The 24,617-nt window shown below is 39.1% G+C and overlaps 1 protein-coding gene across 6 annotated transcripts in view; it reads right to left on the reverse strand.

The window, feature by feature from the left end:
- Positions 1-3,528: 3,528 nt before the first annotated feature.
- NUP98 (nucleoporin 98 and 96 precursor) overlaps positions 3,529-24,617 on the reverse strand; it is a 94,299-nt gene continuing 73,210 nt past the window's right edge. For 4 of the 6 annotated variants that reach the window (XM_074335856.2, XM_074335855.2, XM_019718983.3 and 1 more), the window contains 9 exons: positions 22,898-23,164; positions 18,246-18,403; positions 17,338-17,481; positions 16,435-16,577; positions 13,703-13,924; positions 10,715-10,956; positions 10,067-10,221; positions 5,016-5,127; positions 4,629-4,881 (listed from right to left, as the gene is read on the reverse strand). In XM_074335856.2, the coding sequence (XP_074191957.1) occupies positions 4,664-4,881; positions 5,016-5,127; positions 10,067-10,221; positions 10,715-10,956; positions 13,703-13,924; positions 16,435-16,577; positions 17,338-17,481; positions 18,246-18,403; positions 22,898-23,164 (1,661 nt within the window). In that variant the 3' untranslated portion in view covers positions 4,629-4,663. Of the gene's footprint in view, positions 4,882-5,015; positions 5,128-10,066; positions 10,222-10,714; positions 10,957-13,702; positions 13,925-16,434; positions 16,578-17,337; positions 17,482-18,245; positions 18,404-22,897; positions 23,165-24,617 lie in introns of all 6 variants that reach the window. The other 2 variants (XM_019718981.3, XM_019718980.3) reach the window with 1 other exon arrangement.

A 24,617-nucleotide genomic window follows, 5' to 3' on the forward strand; every position in this document is an offset into this window, starting at 1 on the left:
TAGTTTTACGTCTTACATTTAAGTCTTCGATCTATTTTGACTTTAATTTTTGCATATGGTGTTAAATAAGGGTCCAACTTTATTTCTTTGCATTTGGATGTCCAGTTTACCCACCACCATTTGTTGAAAAGTCTGTCCTTTCCCCCATTAAATGGTCTTGGCATCCTTGTCAAAAATCACTTGACCACGTATATGAGGATTTTATTCCTGGGCTCTCTATTCTAAATTTATATGTCTGTCTGTATGCCAGTACTATAATGTTTTGAGTACTATAGCTTTGTACTAAGTTTTGAAATCAGGATGTGTGAGTCCTCTATTTTTGTTCTTTTTCAAAATTGTTTTGGCTATTTGGGGTCCCTTGAGATTCCAAGACTTTTAGGATGGATTTTTCCATTTCTGGAAAAAAAAGTACCATTGAGATTTTGTTAGGGATTGCATTAAATCTGTAGATTGCTTTTGCGAGTATTAACATGTTAATATTGTGTTTCAATTCATGAACAAGTGATGTCTTTTCCATTTGTGTCTTTATTGTTTTGTAGTTTTCAGTGTACATGTCTTTTGCCTCCTGGTTGTTTATTCCTAAATGTTTTAGACTTTTTGATGCTATTGTAAACAGAATTGTTTTCCTAATTTCCTTTTCATTGTTAGTGTATAAATGCAACTGATTTTTGTGTGTTGATTTTTTGTATCCTGCTACTTTACTAAATTCATCTATTAGTTGTAATTTTTTTTTGGGGGGGTTGGTGGAATCTTTAGAGCTTTCTACATATAAAAACATATCATCTGTAAACAGCGATCATTTTACTTCTTCCTTTCTAATTCATATGTCTTTTGTCTTCCTTGCCTAACTGCTCTGGCTAGAATTTCCAGTATTATGTTGAATAGAAGTTGTGAAAGCAGACATCCTTGCCTTGTTCATGATCTTAAGAGGAAAAGCTTTCAGTTTTTCACCATTATGATGTTCATTGTAGTTTTTCCATGTATATGGCTGTTATTCTGTTGAAGTAGTTGCCTTCTATTCAAGTTTGTTGAGCGTCTTTATCATGAAAGGGTGTTGAATTTTGCCAAATGCCTTTCTGCATCAATTGAGATGATCGTGTGGGTTTTCTTCTTTATAGTTAATGTGGTGTATTACATTGACTGATTTTCCTATGTTGAACCATCCTTGCCATTCCAGGAATAAATCCCACTTGGTCATGGTATCTTTTTTAAAACTTTTAAGTGTTTTTCCAGGACCCATCAGCTCCAAGTCAAGTAGTTGTTTCAATCTAGTTGTGGGAGTCAAACCGGCAACCTTGTGGTTGAGAGGATGCGCACCAACCGAGCCATCCAGGAGCTCAGCAGCAGATCAGCTTAAGGTGCCGTGTTCAATCTTAGTTGCAGGGGTTGCTACCCACCATCCCTTGCGGGACTCAAAGAATTGAGCTGGCAACCTTGTGGTTGAGAGCCCACTGGGCCATGTGGGAATCGAACTGGCAGCCTTCGGAGTTAAAAGCACGGAGCTCTAACTGCCTGAGCCACCGGGCCACCCCTTTTTATTTTTTTAGGAGGGTTCAGCTCACAGTGGCCCATGCGGGGATTGAACTGGCAACCTTGGTGTTATTAGCACCATGATCTAACTAACTGAGCTAACTGGCCACCCCCTCATACTGTGTTTCCCTGAAAATAAGACCTAGCTGGACCATCAGCTCTGATGTGTCTTTTGGAGCAAAAATTAACATAAGACCCAGTCTTATTTTACTGTAAGACCGGGTATAATATAATAATAATACTGGGTCTTGTATTAATTTTTGCTCCAAAAGATGCATTAGAGCTGATGGTCTGGCTAGGTCTCATTTTCCGGGAAACACAGTACTTGTTTCTATTTTTTTAAAGATTTTATTGGGCAAGGGGAACAGGACTTTATTGGGGAACAGTGTGCACTTCCAGGATTTTTTCCAAGTCGTTGTCCCCTCAATCATAGCTGTGGAGAGTGCAGTCCATCTCCAGGGGGCGCAGCCCACCATCCCTTGTAGGAGTCGAACCAGCAACCTTGTGGTTGAGGATGCGCTCCAACCGACTGAACCATCCGGGAGCTCAGTGGCAGCTCAGCTCAAGGTGCTATGTTCAACCTTAGTTGCAAGGAACGGAGCTCATCATCCCTTGCGGGAGTTGAGGAGTGGAACTGGCTACCTTGTGGTTGAGAGCCCACTGGCCCATGTGGGAATCGAACCGGCAGCCTTCGGTGTTAGTAGCGTGGAGCTCTAACTGCCTGAGCCACCGGGCTGGCCAGTCCTTGTTTATTTATTTATTGGGGTGACAATTGTTGGTAAAATTACATAGATTTCAGGTGTACAATTCTGTGTCACATCATCTATGAATTCCATTGTGTGTTCACCACCCAGAGTCAGTTCTCCTTCCACCACCAAGTATTTGGTCCCCCTTATCAGTACTTGTTTTTTAATGTAAGCATTCATAGCTATACATTTCTCCCCTAATACCACTTTCACTGTGTTCAATACATTTTGGTATGTTGTGTTTTCATTTTCGTTCATTTTAATGTATTTTTAAATTTCCCTTGTGGTTTTGTCTTTGATTTATTGGTAGAGTATATTGTTTAATTTCTATTGTTTAATTAAATTTTCCAGTTTTATCTCTGTTGTTGGTTTCTAACTTCATCTCATTGTGGTCAGAGATAATACTTTGTATAAACTACCTTTCAAAATCTATTGAGACTTCCTTTGTGGCCTAACATACAGGTAACCTGGAAAATGTCTCATGTGCACTTGAAAAGAATGTGTGTGGCATTGTTAGGTATTTTGTACACGTCTGCTAGATATAGTTTATTGTGATCTATTTCCTTATCTTCTGTCTGGTTGTTCTATCCATTACTGAGTGGTGTATTGTAGAGCCACTATTCTCTAACTATTATTGTAGAGCTATCTATTTCTCTCTTCAATTCTGTCCATTTTTGCTTCATATATTTTGCTGGTCTGTCACTATGAGCATAAATGTTTATAATTGTTGTATGTTCTTGCTATACCATTCTGCATTCCCACAACCAAAACAAAACAGTACTCATTAGTTTCATTTCATCCCTTTCAAAAACAGCCCTGTGAAGCAGCAACATCAAGGATCATTATCCCGTTTACACAATGAAAACTGATAATTAGAAAGGTGAAGTGTCAGAGCAGAAGAGCAAGGAGGCTAAGTACATGCTATGGGCAATTTGAGACCCCTTTCCTACCCCCCACTAGGAATCCAAGCACATAAATATATGTACAGCAGTCAGGATTAATCAATAATCTCACCCTCTTGACCTTATAAATCTAGCCTTTGATCTAGTCTGTATCCCAGTTTAGCCAAACTGTTCTTTTTAACCAATGGCCCATCTCCCTTTAGATTGCAAATCAAACTAGGCCACCACAAAGCACCTTGGGGCAAGAAGCTCAAAAACACAAAGCGAAAGCCAATACCACGAATGCTATAAACATTTCATTTATTTCTTTCTTTTTTTTTTTTAAGAAAGTAGCTTCAGAAAAGAGGAAAATAATCTAGATCATTTATTTATATATATGTATATATATATATATATATCTTTTTTTTTTTAATAAAAACCTTTACATAGTCTTCATGCATAAAGACCCAGGAGTGGCTACGTTGTCTGTGACAGCCTGACATCAGCTGTCTCAGGCTGTACCTGGGGCTCCCCACAGCTGGCAGTTTAGCGAAGGCCCTCGGCCTATCCCTGAAGCTAAGATCCTTGCCTGCCTCAGTGATGGTTTTACCTTCTGGAATTGTACATGGAGGGTGGTGAATGCTTAGGGCTAGAATGGAAGGGACAGGGAGGGCTACACAACCCGCCATGTTTTATCCAAACTCTTCAGGCAAATCTGGACAGGAGGCCTAGCAAGATGACTGAAAACCAGGGACCAAATGGAGTTCTGGGACCTTCCCAGAGACATGGGATCTATGACCAAGGGCTCCTACACGTGGTAGTAGGGAAGCTTTGTTGTTAATGGAACATTCAAGACAGGAACAAACAAGACTTGAAGACCCACCTCTCCATGCTGGCATGTACTTCTATCCTAAACAAGTCAGAAAGACCCTGTTCTGCTTCCTCACTCAGTCCAACCCTCGTTTGATTCTAAAACCCAGTGTTAACTCATCAGTATACTTAAAAGACAGATTCTCTTCCTCATATGGATAGCTCATCTGTTAAGGAAGGATAGTCCTAGATCAACACATTTGTACCGTCACCTGTCCCACTCCTAAAGAGTCCTTGTGTAAAAGGGCCCAGGAAGGAATAGGGCAGCCGGTAGGTATGGAGAGTCACAAGATCCAGAATGGATGAGGGTGGAAAATGATTCCCTGGTTCTTTGGGGGGAATTCTGCCAAAGGTGATTTATTGACCACTAAAAAAAAAAAAAAAAAAAAAAAAAAAGAATGTCTTGAGGATGGTAAAAAGAGGCTTGGCTCCTTTCTGGGGTACCAAAAGCCCTTACGCTTTGTTCTGTATTAAGGAAAGCCGTGAACAACTGGAGGATGTTGCTTGGGGCAGCAGGAAAGGAGGATGGATTCCACAGACAACCCAGAGAATGGCAAACAGGGTCAACTCAATGCAGGGGACCTTTGTGTGGTGAGTGTGAATGAACATGTGAATGTGATGGAATAAGCCTGGGGCTTACTGGCTCCCAACAGTCAGTTCTTGAAGGTAGGACTGTGTGAGGCTGCGCAGTTCTTCCAAGGCATAGTCCTCAGGCATGGGGAGCCGGCCAATGTGGGGAGCCAACAGGCGCAGAGGGACTCGCTGAGGGTCTGGCGTTGAGTCAGAGGTCGTATCAGGGGCATGCTGAAGGCTCAGTACCACACGCAGCAGGTTGGCTACACGTTTCGCCATGTCTGCAAAGAAAAATAGAGTGAGCACCATGGATGGAAGGTGGGGAAACGTGTGCACTGGGGCGGCCTGGAGTGTGTGTAATAATCATTACGACAGGAAGCAAGCAGGCAGAAGTGGGGAGAGGCTAGAGGCTTACCTGACTGAGCCAGGCGATCCTTGGCATTGTAACACTGGATCTGCTCGATCCGGTTGCACAGTGAGGTCACTTTGGTATGTAACTGCTCCAGCTCATAACCTGAGCAATCCACCTACAAAGCAGCAGATAAACTAATTAGGCCAAGAGGAGACCCATCGCCACCATCTTACTCATAGACTGACTATGCAAAACTTTGAAACAACGGAGAGGTGAGGGAGGGGAACCCAAGAAGCTGGCTGGCAGTGCCATGTTATTACCATCCTCCCCAGTCGCTGAGGGCACGGTCCACCTGAGCAGTAATACACAACAGGAAAGTAATATAGTGTACAGACCCTTGGATTGGGCAAGTCTTGAGATCAGCATTCATGAACCATGTAACTAGCAAACTGTAACATGGCACCAAAAATCTAGATAAATCTGGGTTCAGAGAGATGATATGACTTCTTAAGAGCAGTTAGCAAGAGGTGGAGCCCAAACTAGCATTTAATTTAGGTCTCTGACTCCAACTTCACAACCCTCTTCTCACTATATAGCCTCTCCCTATGTGTTGTGCTCCACTCCTATGGCTTCTTTTACAGTCAATGTGCTGATGATTCTTCAATCTGTATCTCTAGCCTAATATTCCAATCTTCCACCCTTTTTGCCAGAGCAATTGCCTTAGCTCAGGTTACCATTACTTCTCACTTAAAATATTTTAAGATTTTGATCACAACCTTCCATGTCATCCCCTCTACATCCTTTTTTTCTACCATACTGTGGCCAAAGTAATCTTTTTTTAAAAAAAGTTTACATTTTTATTAATTATATTCTGAATACATTCCAGCTGCACCTTATCCTTATTTGTCTCATATTTTTGGTTAGCCCTCCTCTCTCAAAATCCGACATTAAACCACCTACCTACTAAGTCTCCCATCACTTCCTTCTCCAAATGGCTCACTCAACCCTTCCAAGAACTATCTCTCTCATCAAATCAATTTTTTTTTGGAGGGGGCGGTTGCAGAGTGCACCATTTAATGTCTATAGACGTATGATCCTTTCATCCCCAGAATGCAGTCTTTAACTTGACTTTAAAAGGTGGTAAACAAGATTAAGACAAGGTCTTGCTCTCATGAAAGTTACAGAAAATAAAGAAATAGTATCAGACAGTAATAAACCTACAAGAAATAAGCCATGCAGATAATTCATACGGGGGATGTGACGGGGGATGAGAAAAACTGGATGACTACTTCAGATTGGGGAATCAGGAAGGGCTTACTTAAGGAAGGTCATATCTAAGTGGAAAGCTGAATAACAAGGAGAAGGTGAAACTTTCCAGGCAAAGAGAATAGCTAAAACCCAGCTAAGGTAGGAATGCAAAGAAAGCTTATGTCTGAAATGCAGGGTAAAGAGGAGAGTAAAAGATAAAACTGGAGAGGCATTACATAGCTGGGGATTGTAACCAGGGGTCCTTAGAATTCAAAGGGTCTTGGACTTGAACTGGGAAAAATAAAATCTTAATTTTTACTAATTTTTAACTAAAAATTAGCATTTATTACTGTAGATATTAGCAGTTAAGTGTGGCTTTGTTAGCAACAGAAATCAGTTACTTTCATATCACATTACAGTTGTTAGTGATTTTTAAATATAGTACTTCAAAATTACAGTAGTAGATCCACTGCTAAAACTTATTTGTTAATAAGCAGTTATTACTAACCACAAGTTTTTAATATTTTGATAACTATATTTTAATATAATTGATTTCCCTTGTAACCCTATATATTTAAATTTTATGCATTTAAAAACATTAGAGGGCCGGCCCGGTGGCTCGGGCGGTTGGAGCTCCGTGCTCCTAACTCCGAAGGCTGCCGGTTCGATTCCCACATGGGCCAGTGGGCTCTCAACCACAAGGTTGCCAGTTCAATTCCTCGAGTCCCGCAAGGGATGGTGGGCTCTGCCCCCTGCAACTAAGATTGAACACGGCACCTTGAGCTGAGCTGCCTCCCGGATGGCTCAGTGGTTGGTTGGAGCGCGGGCTCTCAACCACAAGGTTGCCAGTTCAATTCCTCGAGTCCCGCAAGGGATGGTGGGCAGTGCCCCCTGCAACTAAAATTGAACACGGCACCTTGAGCTGAGCTGCCGCTGAGCTCCCGGATGGCTCAGTTGGTTGGAGCCTGTCCTCTCAACCACAAGGTTGCCGGTTCGACTCCCGCAGGGGATGGTGGGCTGTGCCCCCTGCGACTGGCAATGGCGACTGGACCTGGAGCTGAGCTGTGCCCTCCACAACTAAGACTGAAAGAACAACAACTTAAAGCTGAACAGAACCCCCCACAACTAAGATTGAAAGGACAACAATTTGACCATTGTTCCCCAATAAAGTCCTGTTCCCCTTCCCCAATAAAATCTTTAAAAAAAAAACAAAAAAAAAAAAAAAAAAAAAAAAAAAAAAACATTAGACATCCATCCATGAACTTCACCAAACTGCCAAGGGTTCACAGCACAAAAAGGTAAGAATTATTATTATTATTTTTTTAAGAGTTTATTTGAGCCAAAAATGACGACATATGCTGGGGACAATGATCTCAAATGCTCTAGGGTAAGAATCATTGATGCAGAGCTTTGTAAGATTTGCAAAGAAGCACTTTAAGTGAGATCAGAAGCCATTGGAAGGTTTTAGACAAGAGAGATGATGATTTGTCTATTAAAAGATCACTCTGGGGGCGGCTGGTTAGCTCAGCTGGTTAGAGCGTGGTGCTAATAATACCAGGGTTATCGGTTTGATCCCTGCATGGGCCACTGTGAGATGCGCCCTCCTTTAAAAAGAGATCACTTTGGTTGCTGTGTGGAAATGAACTGCAGAGGACCAAGACTAGAAGCAGGGGAAACCAATTAGGTTGCTATCATAGTAGCAGTGAGCGATATGGGGTATGATAAAAAAATAGGGTGAATGTTTAAATTGAAAATTACTGCAATAAAAGATACATTGCCATTAATTCCCCCTCAAAATACTCCCCCTTGTGTCTTTAGTTGCACTGTCGTGGTTGCCTCCATGTCCTGAATTGATTCAAAATGTTTTCCTTTCATGGTCATTTTGACTTTGGGGAAGAAGAGCCAGAAGTCGCACGGTGCCAAATCCGGTGAATAAGGTATATGAGGACACACCGTAATGTTTTTATTTGACAGAATTGCTGTACCAGAAGTGAAGTGTGACATGGAACGTTGTCATGATGGAGAATGAAGTAAAGACACTCACGAAAGAGGACTTCCAGAACTGCTTCAGAAAGTGGCACGAACAATGGTATAAATGTATTTGAAACGAGGGGGAGATTTTGAGGGGGATTAATAGCGTTGTGTCTTTTACTGTAATAAAATTTTTAAATTTAAACATTCACCATATTTTTCGATCATACCTCATTATCTGTGACTTTACCACATCTACATGGCTCCCCCTTCTACTCCATACCCCAAAACCACTGAATCTATTATAAGTTCCCTGGAAGCACAGTGATATCTCTGATCTCTAGACTCTCCCCATACTGTTCCCTCTGCTGAAGCACTCTTCCCCATTCAGTATCCTTTTTCATCCTTAAGAGCTTAGATGTCACTTCTAGAAAGCCTGTCGACTCCCTCAGACTGGGTTAGGTACTTCGTTTATATATACTCTTTGCTTAGTCCCTACACTTACTATTCCATAGTAATTGCGAGTTTACCTATGTATATTAATATCACCCCCACCAAAATTATTACTTTGGTAAGGGCAAAATACATACACTTTACCTTTATATCCCTCCAATCCACCAGTACTCGGCACATGGTTGGCTCTCACTAACTAGGCTGGGTAAATGAATAAATGTTCCAATAGAAAAGGGTTTCTTAAGTGATAATTTAGGGATGATGCTCTTAATCCATCCTAAGGGTATAACAAACACTGAATTATGAATATTATGTGCCAGATACTGTGTCAGCAGTTGGCACTTTAACGAGGATAATAATAGATAACAATTATTAAGCATTCAATATATATAAAATAGTCTGCTAAACACTTTATGCATATTTTGTTTAATCTTTATGACAACTCTGTCAGATGTCTACTATAAGCTGTAACCCCTCCCTGCTGCCATGGAACAGGGAGGTTAATTAACTTGCTTCAGGTCTCATAGCTAGTGATGAGGAAGCCATGAATTGAACCTAACAGTCTGGCTCTAGAACTTGATTCTTAACCTCTATACTCAATTGCCTTTAAACTGAAAATAAACGTCTCCCCAAAAGGAGCTCATGGCAACCTGAAGAGAGATATGGATACATTAACTATATGGTCAGGTATGCTAGTAGACAAACGCATCAGTATTTTGGTAATAAAACAAGGAAGTGCAATAAACTCTTCCTGGGGGAAAAGGAGAGCTCACTGCAATCTAGATCTTAAAGGATGAGTATGAGTGTCTAGCTAAAGAGTGGAATAGAACAGATTTGTTGGGAACACCACAAGTAATTAGCGCGAGCAGCGCAGGCTAGTAAGGCTGGAATGTAGGGTAAGCGTGGTAGGCGTTAAGGCAGGAGTGAAAGGTAAAGGCCTCTACAGGGGCTTGAATCCTGTATTTATGAGTTTGGTGTTTGTGCTATAAGCAGTGCAGAGCTATCTTATGACTATCAAGACCGACCCAAGACATTTTACCAAAGACTGAAAAAACTGTAAAATTTGCATTTTTAAAACATGGCTAAATGATGTGTGAGACAATTATCCTCACCAAATCTCTGACATTACTGTATCTCTCATTCCTGACTTTCTCACTCAAACTAGGGCTGGACCAGGGGAGAAGACTATGGACAAGCTCAGAAATGTCTATTGTACACACCACTTGGTAATAAACACAAGAAAGTGTTTCTATTAAATTTTGATACAACTATAAAAATCACTACCTCAAATCAGCCTCATCAAAATGTCCCTCCTGAACTGACAGTACTCTCTCTAATGCTTGTTGAGTTTTTTAAGTCGGTGCTCAGGCCATTTGAGGTCTCTGTGGCTCTAAGGGCCAGGGAAAAGGAAAACCATGCAGTCATTTAAGGAACTTGGGTACCTGTTGTATATGGTGGAGCATTTCAAGGACCTGAATATAGTCCAGGTAAACAAGGCCTGATGTTTCCCAGTCCTGGATTAGGCTGCTGCGCTCAGGAGGTGCCAGGTCTTCCAAGAACCCCTTCAGGTAGTCATAGTTCTCATTAATGATGGCATCTGAAGGACAAAATATTGAGCACTGTGTCTGCACAAGTATATGATTCCCAAAAGTACAGAGGAAGGATATGGCAGAAATCCAAGACAGGAAGAAAGGGGAAATAATGTTGGGTCAGACTTGAGAATTTCAAGTAGGTGTTTTGAAATTCTCTATAAATAAAATGTGAAGAATTTCTGGCTTCAGTTCCCCAAACAGACATTTTTGGTGCTGTTGAATAAAATTCCCTAAATAAACAAAGCTCTTAACATAGTACAGATCAAGAGTATTCCTGACAAATGATAACAGTATTGCTGTCTACCCTGGCTCTGCTAGCCCCTCATCCTGGCCAAGCCTCTTCTGCACAGAGAGCTTTCAAAGTGGGATCTGATTCACTCCGACATCTGCCATGTCCCATACTGAGCATCAACTCGGGCCTGACTCATCATGGTGTTCAGAGGTTGGAAGAATGTGGTCTGATTCCAGGAGACACAGGCCCTCGTGTGAAGCACTCACCAGAAGCTAAGTGCCGGATGACGAGTTTGTGGCAGCGGTTCCAGTGCCCGGCTTTAAATAAATAGAGGGCCTCCAGATGCTTGTCGGATTCCATGTGTGCTCGCACTGCTTTGGCCTCATGAATCCATTCAGCAGGCACACAAAGCTTCTGGGTCAGGAAAGTCTCCTTAGCCCAAGATTCAGGTGTCTCCAATAGTTGGCAGTGCCGGGTCAGCAGCTCTCGAACAGCCTTCTCACGCATGCTATAGGAAGAGATACTGGAATAAAGCTCATCCTCATTGATGGAAAAGGCTGCCTCAGACAGCTCAGAGTGGCCCCTGCAGTAGTCTCTCAAATTGCAGGTCTCAACCCTTAGTCGATCAACTCAAACTTCACTAAAAAAAGTCAAAAGCCATCATACCAGCATTTATTTTTTAAACAAAATAGAATATTAAGTATCTACACACATTATATTTTAATGGCCAAAAAAGTCTGAAAACTAATACTCTAGGGAAGATTATCACTGCCCAGCAAAGGCTTTCCCTAGCTAGGATCTCCTTTATTTCCTTTCAGGAGATCAAAGACTGGGATAGGGGAATTCTATATGCTACAGAGCAGTGCTCTGAAGTTCATTCCTAACTTTTTCCCTTCTCTTACTCTCACGTTGTCAGTACAAGTAAGCAAAATAGTTTGTCTCTTCCAGGTTCTTGTTTTTTTCCCTAAAGCCATCAACCTTCTTAATTCTTTTTTTTTCCTACCTTCAGATTTAGGCTACACTCACTCTTTCTGCTCTTGCGGTCCCTTAAGGAGAGTCCTTTTCTGTATGGGCAAAAGGACCAGCCATTTTAATTTTAGACCAAAACTATTCTCATCTTAGACTCTCTTTGGAACTCCTAGGTTTTTCAAGAAATGCCAATCTTATCACAACTGCTTCCCCTCTACTTCCTCCCCCCCCAGCAAACAGGATCTGCTTCCCTACAGCCAACTCTGAACCGTCAGATATCCAATTAGCCTGCCTTTTACCATGTGAAATAAACTCACAGGAAAAGTCTGGGGTTGTTTTGCTTCCTGGTAAGGGAAAAGAAAAGAGAAACTCCTTAACGGAAGGGCTGTGCTAGATGCTTTATACTTTTACTTCTTTAATACCACAATCACCTTTGAATAGGAATTATTATGATTTTACAGATTAAAACATTGAGGCTTGGAGATTATTACCCAAAGTCAAATGTGAGTAAGCTTTACCCTACGTCAAAATGAGTAACGTTGGATCCAGAATTTAGGCAGGTCTGACTACAAAACTCAACTTCTTTCCATACCATACAGCATGACAGTGATTGACAGCATAGACTCTGGGTGTTTTGAGTTGGAAGCCGCCTCTGCCATCTACTAGCTATGTGCTTTGGGCAAAAGTTACTTAATCTTGCTGTGTCTTGGGATGCTCATCGGTAAAATAGACAATAAAAGTGTATCTCATCGGTTCATTATGAGCATTAAATGAGTTAATATATGCAAAGACTTACAACAAAGAATAAACAGACATAAAAGCACTATATAACAAAATATTACATAGATGATTGTTTTTGTTATTATTGTAATGCCATGTTGCAACTGCTAACAAAAAGCCCCCCCCCAAAAAAAAGAACACCCCACAAAAAACCAACATACACAGCATGAAGAAAAGGCATTTCTCTGGTTCTCTTTCAGGAAAGAGAACCAAAAGATTACGTATCTAAGCAAGGTTGTACTGGTAAATACAATACGATTAAACTTGAGGGGTAGAGGTGGGGAGATGGCAAGGGAAAGCCAGGGAGAGGGAGAAAGCCAGTAGACAGAGATATAGCAGACCCCTCCCTGCACCATTCCACGGATCCACTGAGGCAGCTCAGCCAACACTATTTCTGAATACAGTAGTCCCCCGTTATCCGAGGGGAAAATGTCCCAAGACGCCCAGTGGATGGCTGAAATCATGGATAGTACTGATCGATATATATATATATATATATATATATATATATATATACACTATGTTTTTTCCTATACATACATGAGCACATACATGACTATGACAAAGTTTAATTTATAAATTAGGCACAGTAAGAGATTGGCAATAACAATAAAATAGAATTTCACAATTTACTGTAATAAAACGTTGTGTGAATGTGGCCTCTCTCCAAATACCTTATTGTACTGTACTCACCTTTTCAACTTAACAGAAGCACTCTACCGCTTCTCTTTGGCATACCAAATTGTGACCATGACTACTCTTGCGCTTTGGGGCCATTACTATGTCAAACAAGGGTTATCTGAACACAAGCATTGTGATGCCATGACAAGTCAATCTGATAGCTAAGACAACTACTAAGTGACTAACAAATGCGTAGCATACACAGCGTGCATGTGCTGGACAGAGGGATGATTCTCGACCTGGGCGGGATGGAGTTGGACAGCAAGAGATTTCAGAACAGGATGTAATTTAAAACTTATAAATTGTTTATTTCTGAAATTTTCCATTTAATATTTTCAGATTGTGATTCACCACAGGTAACTGAAACTGCAGAAAATGAAACCACAGAGGGGGATTCCTGTAATTCTAAACATGTCACATTCAAGTGAATCTGAGCCTAAGTTAAGGGGGTTTCCCCACCTGGGCATATCTTTCCTTTTCCACTAATCATTTCCTATTCCAATTTTACAGGTTCTTTGAAACTTATCTCTATAAAAATTCAGAGATTTTGCAGTTCAGAGATCTCTTCTTCTCAGACAAGAGAGAAGTCTTAGGATAAACAGCATAATTTGGCACTCAATCAAAGGCAGTCTCATTTCTAACTTGTTCACAGGAATACAGCGATAGTTTGGGCTGCAGGTTGAACCATCTTAAGGTTTATCACAAGGCTAAACCCAAAATACATTCTAAACACGTCCTGGCTGAACTGAACTCTAAGAGACTGATTCCTTTAGCATTGCCCTGTAGCTCTGGATGTATAGTGGGTCTGATGAATTCTCACTCACCTTGAATTATCAATGTGCAGGAAGACAAAGATGGCCCACTCCCAGAGCCCCTCACTTTCCAGTTGGCCAGCGTAACTGGCCTGCAGCACACCTTCACACTGCTCTGAGAGATGGGTGTAGTTAAGAGCCCGCAGCACCTCCCACAAGTGCCAGCTTAGACGGTAGTCCAAAGGATCCACTGTTATGCTTCGAGGCTCTAGCAGCTGGTTGAGATCATAATGTCTGCAAAGGAGAATGGGCGGAGAGTTACCATATCCAGCCAGCAGACCACGTGTACTGAATGACAACTGTTCTGGCTATGGCAGGCAGGCCACTCAGACCAGAAGCAGTACAGGCCTCATACTCTCCCTCTTAGACAGTGTTATAGCAATCTATCTCTACACATTCAGCTAGATTGTAGCTCATACCAAAAATTCAGGCACCTTCCCTTCTGTGGCAGTGTAATCTACTAGGTTTGCTGATATTTGGCCTATATATTTTACCCTCCTCATACAGGGAGTCTCCACAGCTCTCAACCTTTTATTCCCTCATTATAGTGTCGATTACTTTTCTTAACTATTAAAAAAAGTTACCTTAGTATCTTTCAGACTGTTCCACTATCTGAAGTTGCTGGAGTGCTAATTCTCCAGTTTGTTTGAACAGCTAAATAGTCTTTATGACGGGTAAGCCATAGTCTACGTATAAACTACAGATGTAGTATACAGCTTATAATTTTTACCTTTGATTTTATCTACAGTAGTTATTATTCTTTTTATAGAACAGGTGCCCTGGGTTTTGAAAGTGTCCATATATAGACTTTTGCTTTTTCTTCTGCTGGGGGCCCAGGGATTTCAATGGTCCTGGGACAGCTTATGTGTTAAGTTCTTAGCTTGGAATTACCAGATCCTAAGAACAGTATAAATTAAGATCCCACACCTGCAAGTTTTAAAGATCCGGGGCTTAGATTACCAACCAGTAACTTCCCTTTCACCTAAGAGCCCTAATATTTTATAACTACCTAACACCTCTGTGAATGAGCAGTTTTTCTTGACCAGTGCTTGAAACTAAACTTTGTGTGATGATGGACATGTGCTATATATAGTCTGCCTTAACCAATATGATAGCCACTAACCACATGTGGCTAGTAAACACTTGAAAATCTAATGTGAATGAGTAATTTTTAAAAATTTAAATCATAAGTCACATGTAAACAGTAACTATTATATTTAACAGTGCAGTTCTATAGACTATTTTTAAGAGATAGGATGTGCATTTTATATAAGGGTTTTAGTCACAGCAATTCTCCCTTTCATGAGAATACAGTTTACTATCTCATCCTGGCTTTGGTTTCTCTATTTCTGGTGCCTTGAGATACTGCTTTCCTCCTCCTTTTTTTCTTTTGCAATGAAAAAAACTGACATACAATCAACTGCACATATCAAGAACGTACAATTTTTGTAAGTTTTAACATATGTATACACCTGTGAAACTACTGCCAAGGTCAAGATAACAAACATACCTATCACCTCTGAAAGTTTCATTCTGACCTTCTGTAACCTCTCTCTCCTGCTCCTCCCTACAGCTGCCCTTCTCAGGCACCCACTGATTGCCTTTCTGTCATTATAGATTATAGTTTGTTATTTTCCAGAATTTTATATAAATTGGAATCAACAGTAGGTACACTTTTGGGGGTATTTTTTTTTTATCTTGCCTCAGAACTAAATAAAATTATTTTGTAATTCACTATATTGTTGCAGTGACTGAAGAAAACCCCTCAGTGTTTCTGATATAATGTAAAAAGACACTTCTGAGTTTTAATTGATTAGATATAATAGCACGTGTTACTATGTTATTGTAGGATAAATAAACCACTCTTCATTTCTTATTGATACACACACACACTACCATATGATACCACTATATGCCCATGAAAATGGTGACATTTTTAAAACTGACAATACCAAAATATGAAGGGATATGGAACAACTAGAAATCTTGGTGGGAATGTAAAATGATACAAGCACTTCTGGATATAAATGAGCACTTCTGTTATGTTTTTTTTTTTGTTTTAAGGAGGGCGCAGTTCACAGTGGCCCATGTGGAAATCGAACCAGCATCCTTGGTGTTGTCAGCACCACACTCTAACCAACTGAGCTAACCGGCCACCCCTAAATGAGCACTTTTGGATGTAAGTGTTCATAGCAACTTTATTCATAACAGCCAAAAACAAGAAAACCTAACTGTCCATCAACAAATGATATTATGCAATAAAAAACTTCTGATGTACATTATTAACATGAATAAATCTCAGAATCATTACGCTGAATGAAAGAAGCCAGGCACAAAAGATAATACACAGAATGATCCCAATTATACAAATTCTAGAACAGCAAAGCTAAACTATAATAATGAAAAGTCAGTCAGTAGCTGTCTGGGGTGGGAACTGATTGCAAAGGGGCATAAGGGAACTCTTTGTGGGTAATGTAAACAATAACTTGACTGTGAGTAGTTACATTACATTAAAACCTATCAAACTACACACTTTATTATATGTAAATTGTATCTCATTAAAGTTGATTAAAATAACATTTAGATTGCTAAGTCTAGTTCCAGTGTTCTTTGTACTCAACTACTATAGGTTGTATTTTGGTAATTTATACAGACTAATGGCAATTTAGCCATGTATGAAAGGGAAAGGACTCCCTAGGGCAGATGATGCCCTCAAGTGACAATACTGCAGGGCTCTGATTTACCTGTCACTGTAGAGTTTTAGAAGGTGAAAGCAGACGTCTTGAAGTGGTCTCCGTGAGTCTTGCTCCTCTTCTACCACACAGCCAGAGCCCTCCAGGTATGAAGGAAGTGGGGAGCAGGCATATCTGTCACCCTCAGAGGTATTCTGAAGTTAAGAATTTGATAAACAATACATCAGCTGCCAGTGTGTGTCACAGATACTATGTCTCAATTACTCAGACATGTGTATTACCAACGTGACACCTTCTAAAGGAAAGTGTCAAAGATTTAAACTTCTTTTGATCAGTGATATATTCCACTTATCTTTAAGGAAATGGCAAAGACTATAGATAGCTCTCACTAATCTCACCACCGTTCTTGCCACAATTCTTATTACACTCAGTTTCTTCAGTGTTCCCTTTTTCTTGACAAATAATATTAAAGAAAACAAAAATGGACAGTAAGAAAAAGAACTGAAGAAATGATGGCATTAAAAACAGTAATAATACCTTAACACTGACAAGGAATATGAAATGTGTTATTTATAGGCAAATTGCAGACCTAATTTGGGGCTATACCAAATCGCAAGTCAGGCAGTATCTCAGGGAATTCCCAAAGAAATAGATACCATTAGGAATGAAGAAAACCCTCTGATTTGGAGGCAGAAAAACAGCAATAAGAAAGTCAGCTGTGGATATTCATCATATTAAACAAAACAGAAGCAGACACCTGGAAAAGTTTAATAGCCCTGTCCAGAGGGTAGAAGACAAGGAAAATGTTTCCCGTCGGATTTTCTGGGTTCATTTCAATTTTATGGTATTTTCAAAAAAAGCAGTTAGGAAAAAGTATTATGAAATGTGACTTGATGGTTATTTTCCCTGCAGTACTTTCCAGGACTCTTGCTTGGCTCTACTGGACACATATACCTGAAATGCTTCTTCATACATGCTGAGTGCCCTGGAAATGGAGGCTGTTGGTGGAAGCAAATACCAAAGATGGACAGCCAGAGAGCGTTTCCAGTCCAACTGGGAGCATACATTGATTTGCTTCTGCTCTGAGAGCTGCCATACCTGCAGGAGACAAAATCACCATCACAGTTATACAGTATGTTGTTACCTTGTTATTGCCCAGGTATGTAAGTTATTCACTTATTCAAGTAACATTTTAAATGATCTAGGAGCAGTGTTAACGATCCAGATATAAAATACATCCCTGAGGCAGGTGATTGGAATCACTGCTCTGAGAAGAAATGAGAATCACTGAGCGCAAAGAGGAGGTCTTCTCACTGCCCCAGTTGCCAACTTATTCTTTAAGATGTGAATAAATTCTGACCAACCTTTTCATTTTTGGAAATTGACTTTAAGATGGCAGCAATAGAGACCGGCTTTAAAAAATTATGGCATATCACTCATAAAATGGAACAGAAGTGGCTATTAAAAAGATGAGGCTACATGACATGAAAAAATATCCATATAAGGTATGATAAAAAAGTTGCAGAACTGCTATATATAATTGATTTTATTTTAATCTATACATATGTAAATATGTACACATGTATGTTGATATAAACTTAAATACGTGTAGAAAGACAAATTATTTACATGGTTTATCACTATGATATAGTGTATATTAACATTTTGATTTCTGTATGACTAGGTTTTTCTTTTTACAATGCATATATACCTGTATAATCTGAAAATATTTCCATTAAAAATAAGTTGCTTAGTTATGTGTAATAGTGTACAATTTACAAAAATAGCTCTTTGCTTTAACCTCAAGCAAGTTTGTATTTATGAGAAAATGTATGTGAGTTTATGAGAAAAGAGGAAAATACCGGTTTGCCAGCCAACAGAGCAAAGATGCGCAGTCTCTCGTCTTGGATGAAGCAGTCGGCCTGGAGCTGATGCCAATCCACCAGCTGCATCGTAAGCAGCTCCCGGACCGACTGGCTACCCACCAACTGGGATAAAAGAAGGGCAAGACGATGATCACCTACAAGAAAAACAGAAGTTCTCTGGTGATACTGAGAATTTACAGACTTGGGGAAACACGTGGGGGCATCACCTTACTTCTTCTAGCCCTCAGGACAGAGACCTTAACACCTGTGACTGCCTTCTGCAGTAGTTCCAAAACAGCAATCAAAAACTTAACCATTTTCTTCTTGGGTAGAAAATCTTCCAAGTAGTCTAACCTAAATTGCATATAGACTGCATAGTAGACAGAGTTCGATGACAAATCTATTACTTCTATAACCCTACACCAGGCACTTCATCCATAAAATGGAGGACAATATCATGATTCAAAGGTTCATAGTGAAAACTGACATGGCATGATTGAAAACATGCCCAACTAGAATGTACTATATAATGACACTGAGAAATGGCAATCAAACCTAAAAGAAAATGCATGTATGTGATATAAAGAGAATGGTTGAGTCTTTTACCCTCACAGACCCAATAATCTCTTTTAATAAAAAAAAAAAAAAAAAAATTTAAGTACAAAGGGCTAATTAACCAGAATGAGGGGACAGAAATTCCAGTTTATGAAAATTTCCAGTTAAATTGTGAATTAAGAGAAATATTCTTTGTCTCAGCCCTTAAGACAAACTTTCTAGAAGTCAATAGTCCTTTTCCTTTCGTTTTTGTGTATCAGTCAGTGCTACATGACTATATAAAGTATTGTCCTGCCAGAAACTAATGTTCTCATCTCAAAGAGTTTCCTTCACAAACTGGAGAGGCCTGGAGGAAAGAAATCATGCATCAAGAACACATCTAGAAATGTGCTACTAGGCCAAGGTGTCTCCCTGGTAGTATATAGGTAACCAAGCATGACTGGAGTATGATTCATGCAGTAAGTACTGCAGCTCACTTGACCATGAGTTGCTAATGTTCCAGGTGTATAATAAGGAAAAAAAGAAAAGATTATTTCTGTGTATCTATAGAACCCCAAAGAGAGGGTTTATAAGCCAACAAATATAAATATCCTGCTCACTAAAGATGATCAAGTTCAGAGAAGAAACTGGAATATCATATCTTGAAACAATCATTCATTAAGATCATTTCTCTTTGCTCTGATCACACAACCAACCAATCAGCTTCTTCCAATCCTTGACTTTTCACTTAGACTTTCTCATTGATGACAACATGTAGTTGAGCAAATGACAGGATTCTAGGGTACTTTCTCAAGCTGATTTTAGTGTGTGATGTGAGGTTAGGATCTAAATTCATCTTTTACATGTGACTATCCAACTATCCCAGCATTATCTGTTGAAAAGACTATCCTTTCCACATTTAAACTGTTTTGGCACCTTTGTCAAAAATAACTGACCATGAGTGAAAGGGTTTTATATTTGGATTTTCATTTCTGTTCCACTGATCTGTATGTCCATCCTACTATCAGTACCATATCATCCTGACTGCCGTAGCTTTATAGAAGTTTTGAAATCAGAAAGTGCTGAGTCCCCTGACTTTGTTCACTTAAAACACTGTTTAAGTTTTTAACATTTCCATATAAGGATCAGGACCTGCAAAAATGCCAGCTGGAGATTTTGATATAGATTGTGTTGAAAGTATAGATTAACTTGGGGAGAACGGACATCTTAACAATACTGAGGTTTCTATTCCATCAGTGGTTCTCAACCTGGGTGGTTTTGCCCCGCAGGGAACATTTGGCCGTGTCTGAAGATATTTTTGGTTGTCACAACTAGAGGGTAGAGGGCAGAGATGCTGCTAAATATCCTACAATGTCAGGATAGCCTCCACAACAAAGAATTACCAGCTAAAAGTGCCAGTGGTGCTGAGGTTGAGATGTAATCCATGAACATGGACTTTTTCTTCATTTATTCAGATCTTTTATTTTTCCAGCAATGTTGTACAGTTTTCAGTGTACAAGTCTTAAACTTTTGTTACATTTATTCTTTAAGTATTTTATTCTTTCTGATGCTATTAGAATTTTAAAAATTTCATTTTTGGATGGTTTGTCACTAAAACATAGAAATACAATTGAATTTTGTATATTGATCTTGAATCCTGAGACCTTGCTGAATTATTAATAGTTCATTAGTCCCACTACTGTTTCTGTGGATTCCATAGGACTGTCTATATAAAGAATTATGCCATCTGTGAATACAGACAGTTCTACCTCTTCCTTCTTAATCTGTATTAACTTTTGCTTCTTTTTCTTGTCTGAATACACTGGCTACAATATTCATTACAATACTGTACGGAAATAGCAGTTACAGAAATTACAATACTGTACAGAAATAGTTCCCAATCTTAGTGTTCAGTCTTTCAGTATTAAGTATGTTAGCTATAGGTATTTTGTAGATTCACTTTGATATCAGAGTAATAATGTCATCATAGATGTACTAGAAAGTATTTCCTCCTCTATTTTCTTTTCCGTTTTTTTTTTTTTTTTTTAAGGAGGGTATGGCTCACAGTGGCCCATGCGGGGATAGAACCAACAACCTTGGTGTTATTAGCACCATGCTCTAACCAACTGAGCTAACTGGCCACCCCTCTCCCCTATTTTCTAGAAAAGCTGTACAAGATTGGTATTCATTCATCTTTAAATATAAGACATCTGGGCCTGTGCTTTTCTGAGTGACGATTTTTAATTACAAATTCAACTTCTTTGCTTGTTATGGCTCTATTTAGATTTTCTACTTCTTCTTGAGTCAGTTTTGGTAATTTATATCCTCCTAGGAATTTGTCAATTTTATCTAAGTTGTTGAATTTGTTGACACAATTTCTCATAGTATTCCCTTTTCTGTAGGGTTAGGAGCGATGTTCACTCTTTTACTCCTGTGTCTTTCCTGTTTTTCATGATCAGTGTAAAGCTTCGTAGACTTTCTTGATCCTTCCAAAGAACTAACATTTAGTTTTATTGATTTCTTTATTTTTTTATGTTTTCATTTCCACTGATTTGTTCTAATCTTTATTATTATTTCCTCCCTTCTTCCACCCTTTGGGTTTAGTTTGCCTTTTTGCTAGTTTCTTAGGTAAAAGCTTAGGTTATTGATTTGAGGTGTTTCTTCTTGTTGGGTAGTTACCAGGTAACATTGGTTGATAGTGTTAAAGTATTCTATAGTCTTGATTTTCTGCCTAGTTGTTCTATCAATATTGAAAGTGGAGGTAGTGAAGCAAAAGTTTTTAGTAAGCTGAAAGGTAGTGCCTTGCCAAAGGGTTAACCTTACGGTAAGAAAAAAAGGGTGGAAAAAACGGTTTGTGAATGAATAAATCTAAGGACCTGACCTCTGGAATTTAACATTTTCTTTCGCTACATGTATGTATGCTGGTGAGCATAACTTTATCACTTTAATGATTCATAATCTTTATAGCTTTATAGAAGATCAATCCTAAAGACAAGTTCTTACCATATAAATAAAGACCAATAAAGGCACCGAGCTAAATGTGTAGTGATAGTGAAATGCAACTAGCCATTTATATAAATTGCGGATTCTAGCTTTTCTTGTGATTTGTTCCTTATAATCCCCAAATTGGCCAAGACCTCAAAAAATCCAGTGGATGGCTTCAATTAGTTGGCTTCAGATAAATTAAATTCCAACAAAACAAGGTTTGATCAAGGATGAGAATAAGTTGAACTATGTTATCCTTTATTCTTATCAAGATTTGTGTGTAGATAGTCATTAAGTACTAGCTGAATGCTTCTCAATATTATGTTGGTGCAAAAGTAACTGCGGTTTTTGCAATTGTTTTTAACCTCCTAAACTGCAATTACTTTTGCACCAACCTAATAGAAGAGGAACTAAGAAAAGCACAAATACATACGGTAAATACTAAAAAAAGCCCGGTGAGTATCTCAAACCAGAAATTAAATTTCTACATATTTATTTGAGTGAGAGAAGTGAATTAGTGCAAAACACCTGTTTAAGAGGTTCAGAATATTGCTTATAGTGAGGGGGGAAAAAGCCTAAATATCAAAAAAGGAATTTGCTAACATGAATCATTTACATACAATAGAATACTAAAAAGCATTTGTCTATAGTTATCTATATTATAGGACATTGTCATGTATGACATGAAAAGAACAGAGTATGTATGCATGTGTATATATAGCAGGATACCATCTTTGAAAAGTTTATATGTGTATCATATGTTGTTCTGTGTGCACATATTTGTATATACTTCATATATTACAAAGCAAATAGTCCAAGTATAAATTGCACACTGAAATGTTTGTAGTGAATAGTAAAGGATTTAGGAGTTTTTGGTTTACTCCTTTTTGCTTACCTGCGTTGTCTAGTTTTACTACAAATGTGTATATAGCATATAAAATTAAAATAATGTTAATAAAGTAAATTTAACATTTAGGTTCTAAAAAAGAAAACTAGAAGACACAATCCCTATTCTGGAGGAACCAGCAATCTTCCTGAGTAGTCTATACTTAATACTCAGGATAGACAACAAAGGCAAATCCACAATTAAGAGGTATGGATGGTAAGTAGGAAGTAGGCATATGCCCTACCTGACTGCTGGGCCAGACAGCAGGCCTCACTGATCCTCTTGCCTGTGAGGTAGCTGAAGACAGCCTCCACAGGGTTGTCTTTTCGGGTTAAGGAGACTTCTTCCTCAATCTGAGGTGCGGCAGTATGGGATAGCCAGCGAGAGAAAGCTCTTCTTCGCTCCAGAATCTGAATGTATTCACTAGATTCATCCAGTGGGCTGTCAAGCTCCTTTAGGTGGCCCCATAGAGCTTCACATAATGTCCATGTTAAGCTCCAGTGCTTCACAACTAAGGAAGGGACAGGAAAACAATGTTATGACACTAAGTCCTACAATAACTATAGAATACATAAGTTAATATACATGTGCTTAAGAATACATAATAAATACCCCAACAACCACTCAAGTCGATTACCCCTGAGTCTGTCTCTGCCTAACTCAGTTGTGTCGTACAAGCTGCAGAGATGGTGGTCTAACTGCTTGCTCCCTCCATGTTCCTATAGTACTTATGAAGTGTGATCAAAAAATACGGTGAATGTTTAAATTTTAAAAATTATTACAGTAAAAGACACATTGCCATTAATCCCCCTCAAAATACTCCCCCTTACTTCGAACACACTTATTCCATCGTTCCTGCCACTTTCTGAAGCAGTTCTGGAAGTCCTCTTTTGTGAGTGTCTTCAGTTGTGCTGTCATGGCTACCTTGATGTGCTGAATCGATTCAAATTATTTACCTTTCATGGTCATTTTGACTTTGGGGAAGAACCAGAAGTCATACAGTGCTAGGTCATGGTCATTGCGGCATCACCATAAACTAATTTTATCATTTCATGTGTTTCTTCAGCACTTTTTTGCCACCGAATACAAAATTTCATGCATTGTTCATGATCCATGATTTATTTACTTTAAAACACACCTTCTCTCAACCGTAGCTCACACCCGACTGACTGCAACACACAAGTTGAAACTTGTCACACACTGTCACTAAGGTTCGATGTGTCGCTTCTGGTATTAAAGACCCCTGCCTTTCCGATGGATGGCACTCAGCAGCAGCATTCACCGTATTTTTTGATAACACCTCATACATAACAAATGTAACTCAATGCTCCTTTAAACTGTTTCCTCTAGCCTAATTATGGTTAATATAGACTCAAATGGTAGAGAAAAGTCCTCTAAATTGATCAAATTCTGTTTACAAAATGCTTTAAGGAATATGAAGTGCTCTAAAAATTTGTAAGGGATTATTCTCTCCTGCTATAGGCACAGCATAACATTTAGTGTCTAAATGAGTGCTCAAAGCACTTAAAAAAAGTAAACCAACTCTAACATATACAATGTGACTATATAATAGTTACTATCTTCATTTTACAAATGAGGAACTGAGGTACAGAGTGTTAAGTAATTTGCTCAAAGTTATAGGCAATATGTAGCAGACCCAGGATTCAAACCCAAGTAATCTGAGTTCAATTCTATACTCTTAACCACTATACTGCCCAAGAAGGAAAACAAAAAAGAACTAGTTACCACTTTAAGTCACTTACAAGTATGCACTGGGAAGATGACTCACATGCTTGAAAAGACAACTGAAGCAAACACAAAGACGTGAACGCAAACAATTCCTAAAATGTGTAGTATGGAACATTCTAATAGTCTCCATATTCCAATAAAGGTGATGTGAAATGTTGTGAAACACATTAATTATGATTTTTCTACTATTTGAAACAGTAAGTTCCTAAATTAGA

Source organism: Rhinolophus sinicus, chromosome 14 (assembly GCF_057876585.1).
Source record: "Rhinolophus sinicus isolate RSI-liver-muscle chromosome 14, RSI-T2T, whole genome shotgun sequence".
In the NCBI taxonomy this organism is placed as follows: domain Eukaryota; kingdom Metazoa; phylum Chordata; class Mammalia; order Chiroptera; family Rhinolophidae; genus Rhinolophus; species Rhinolophus sinicus.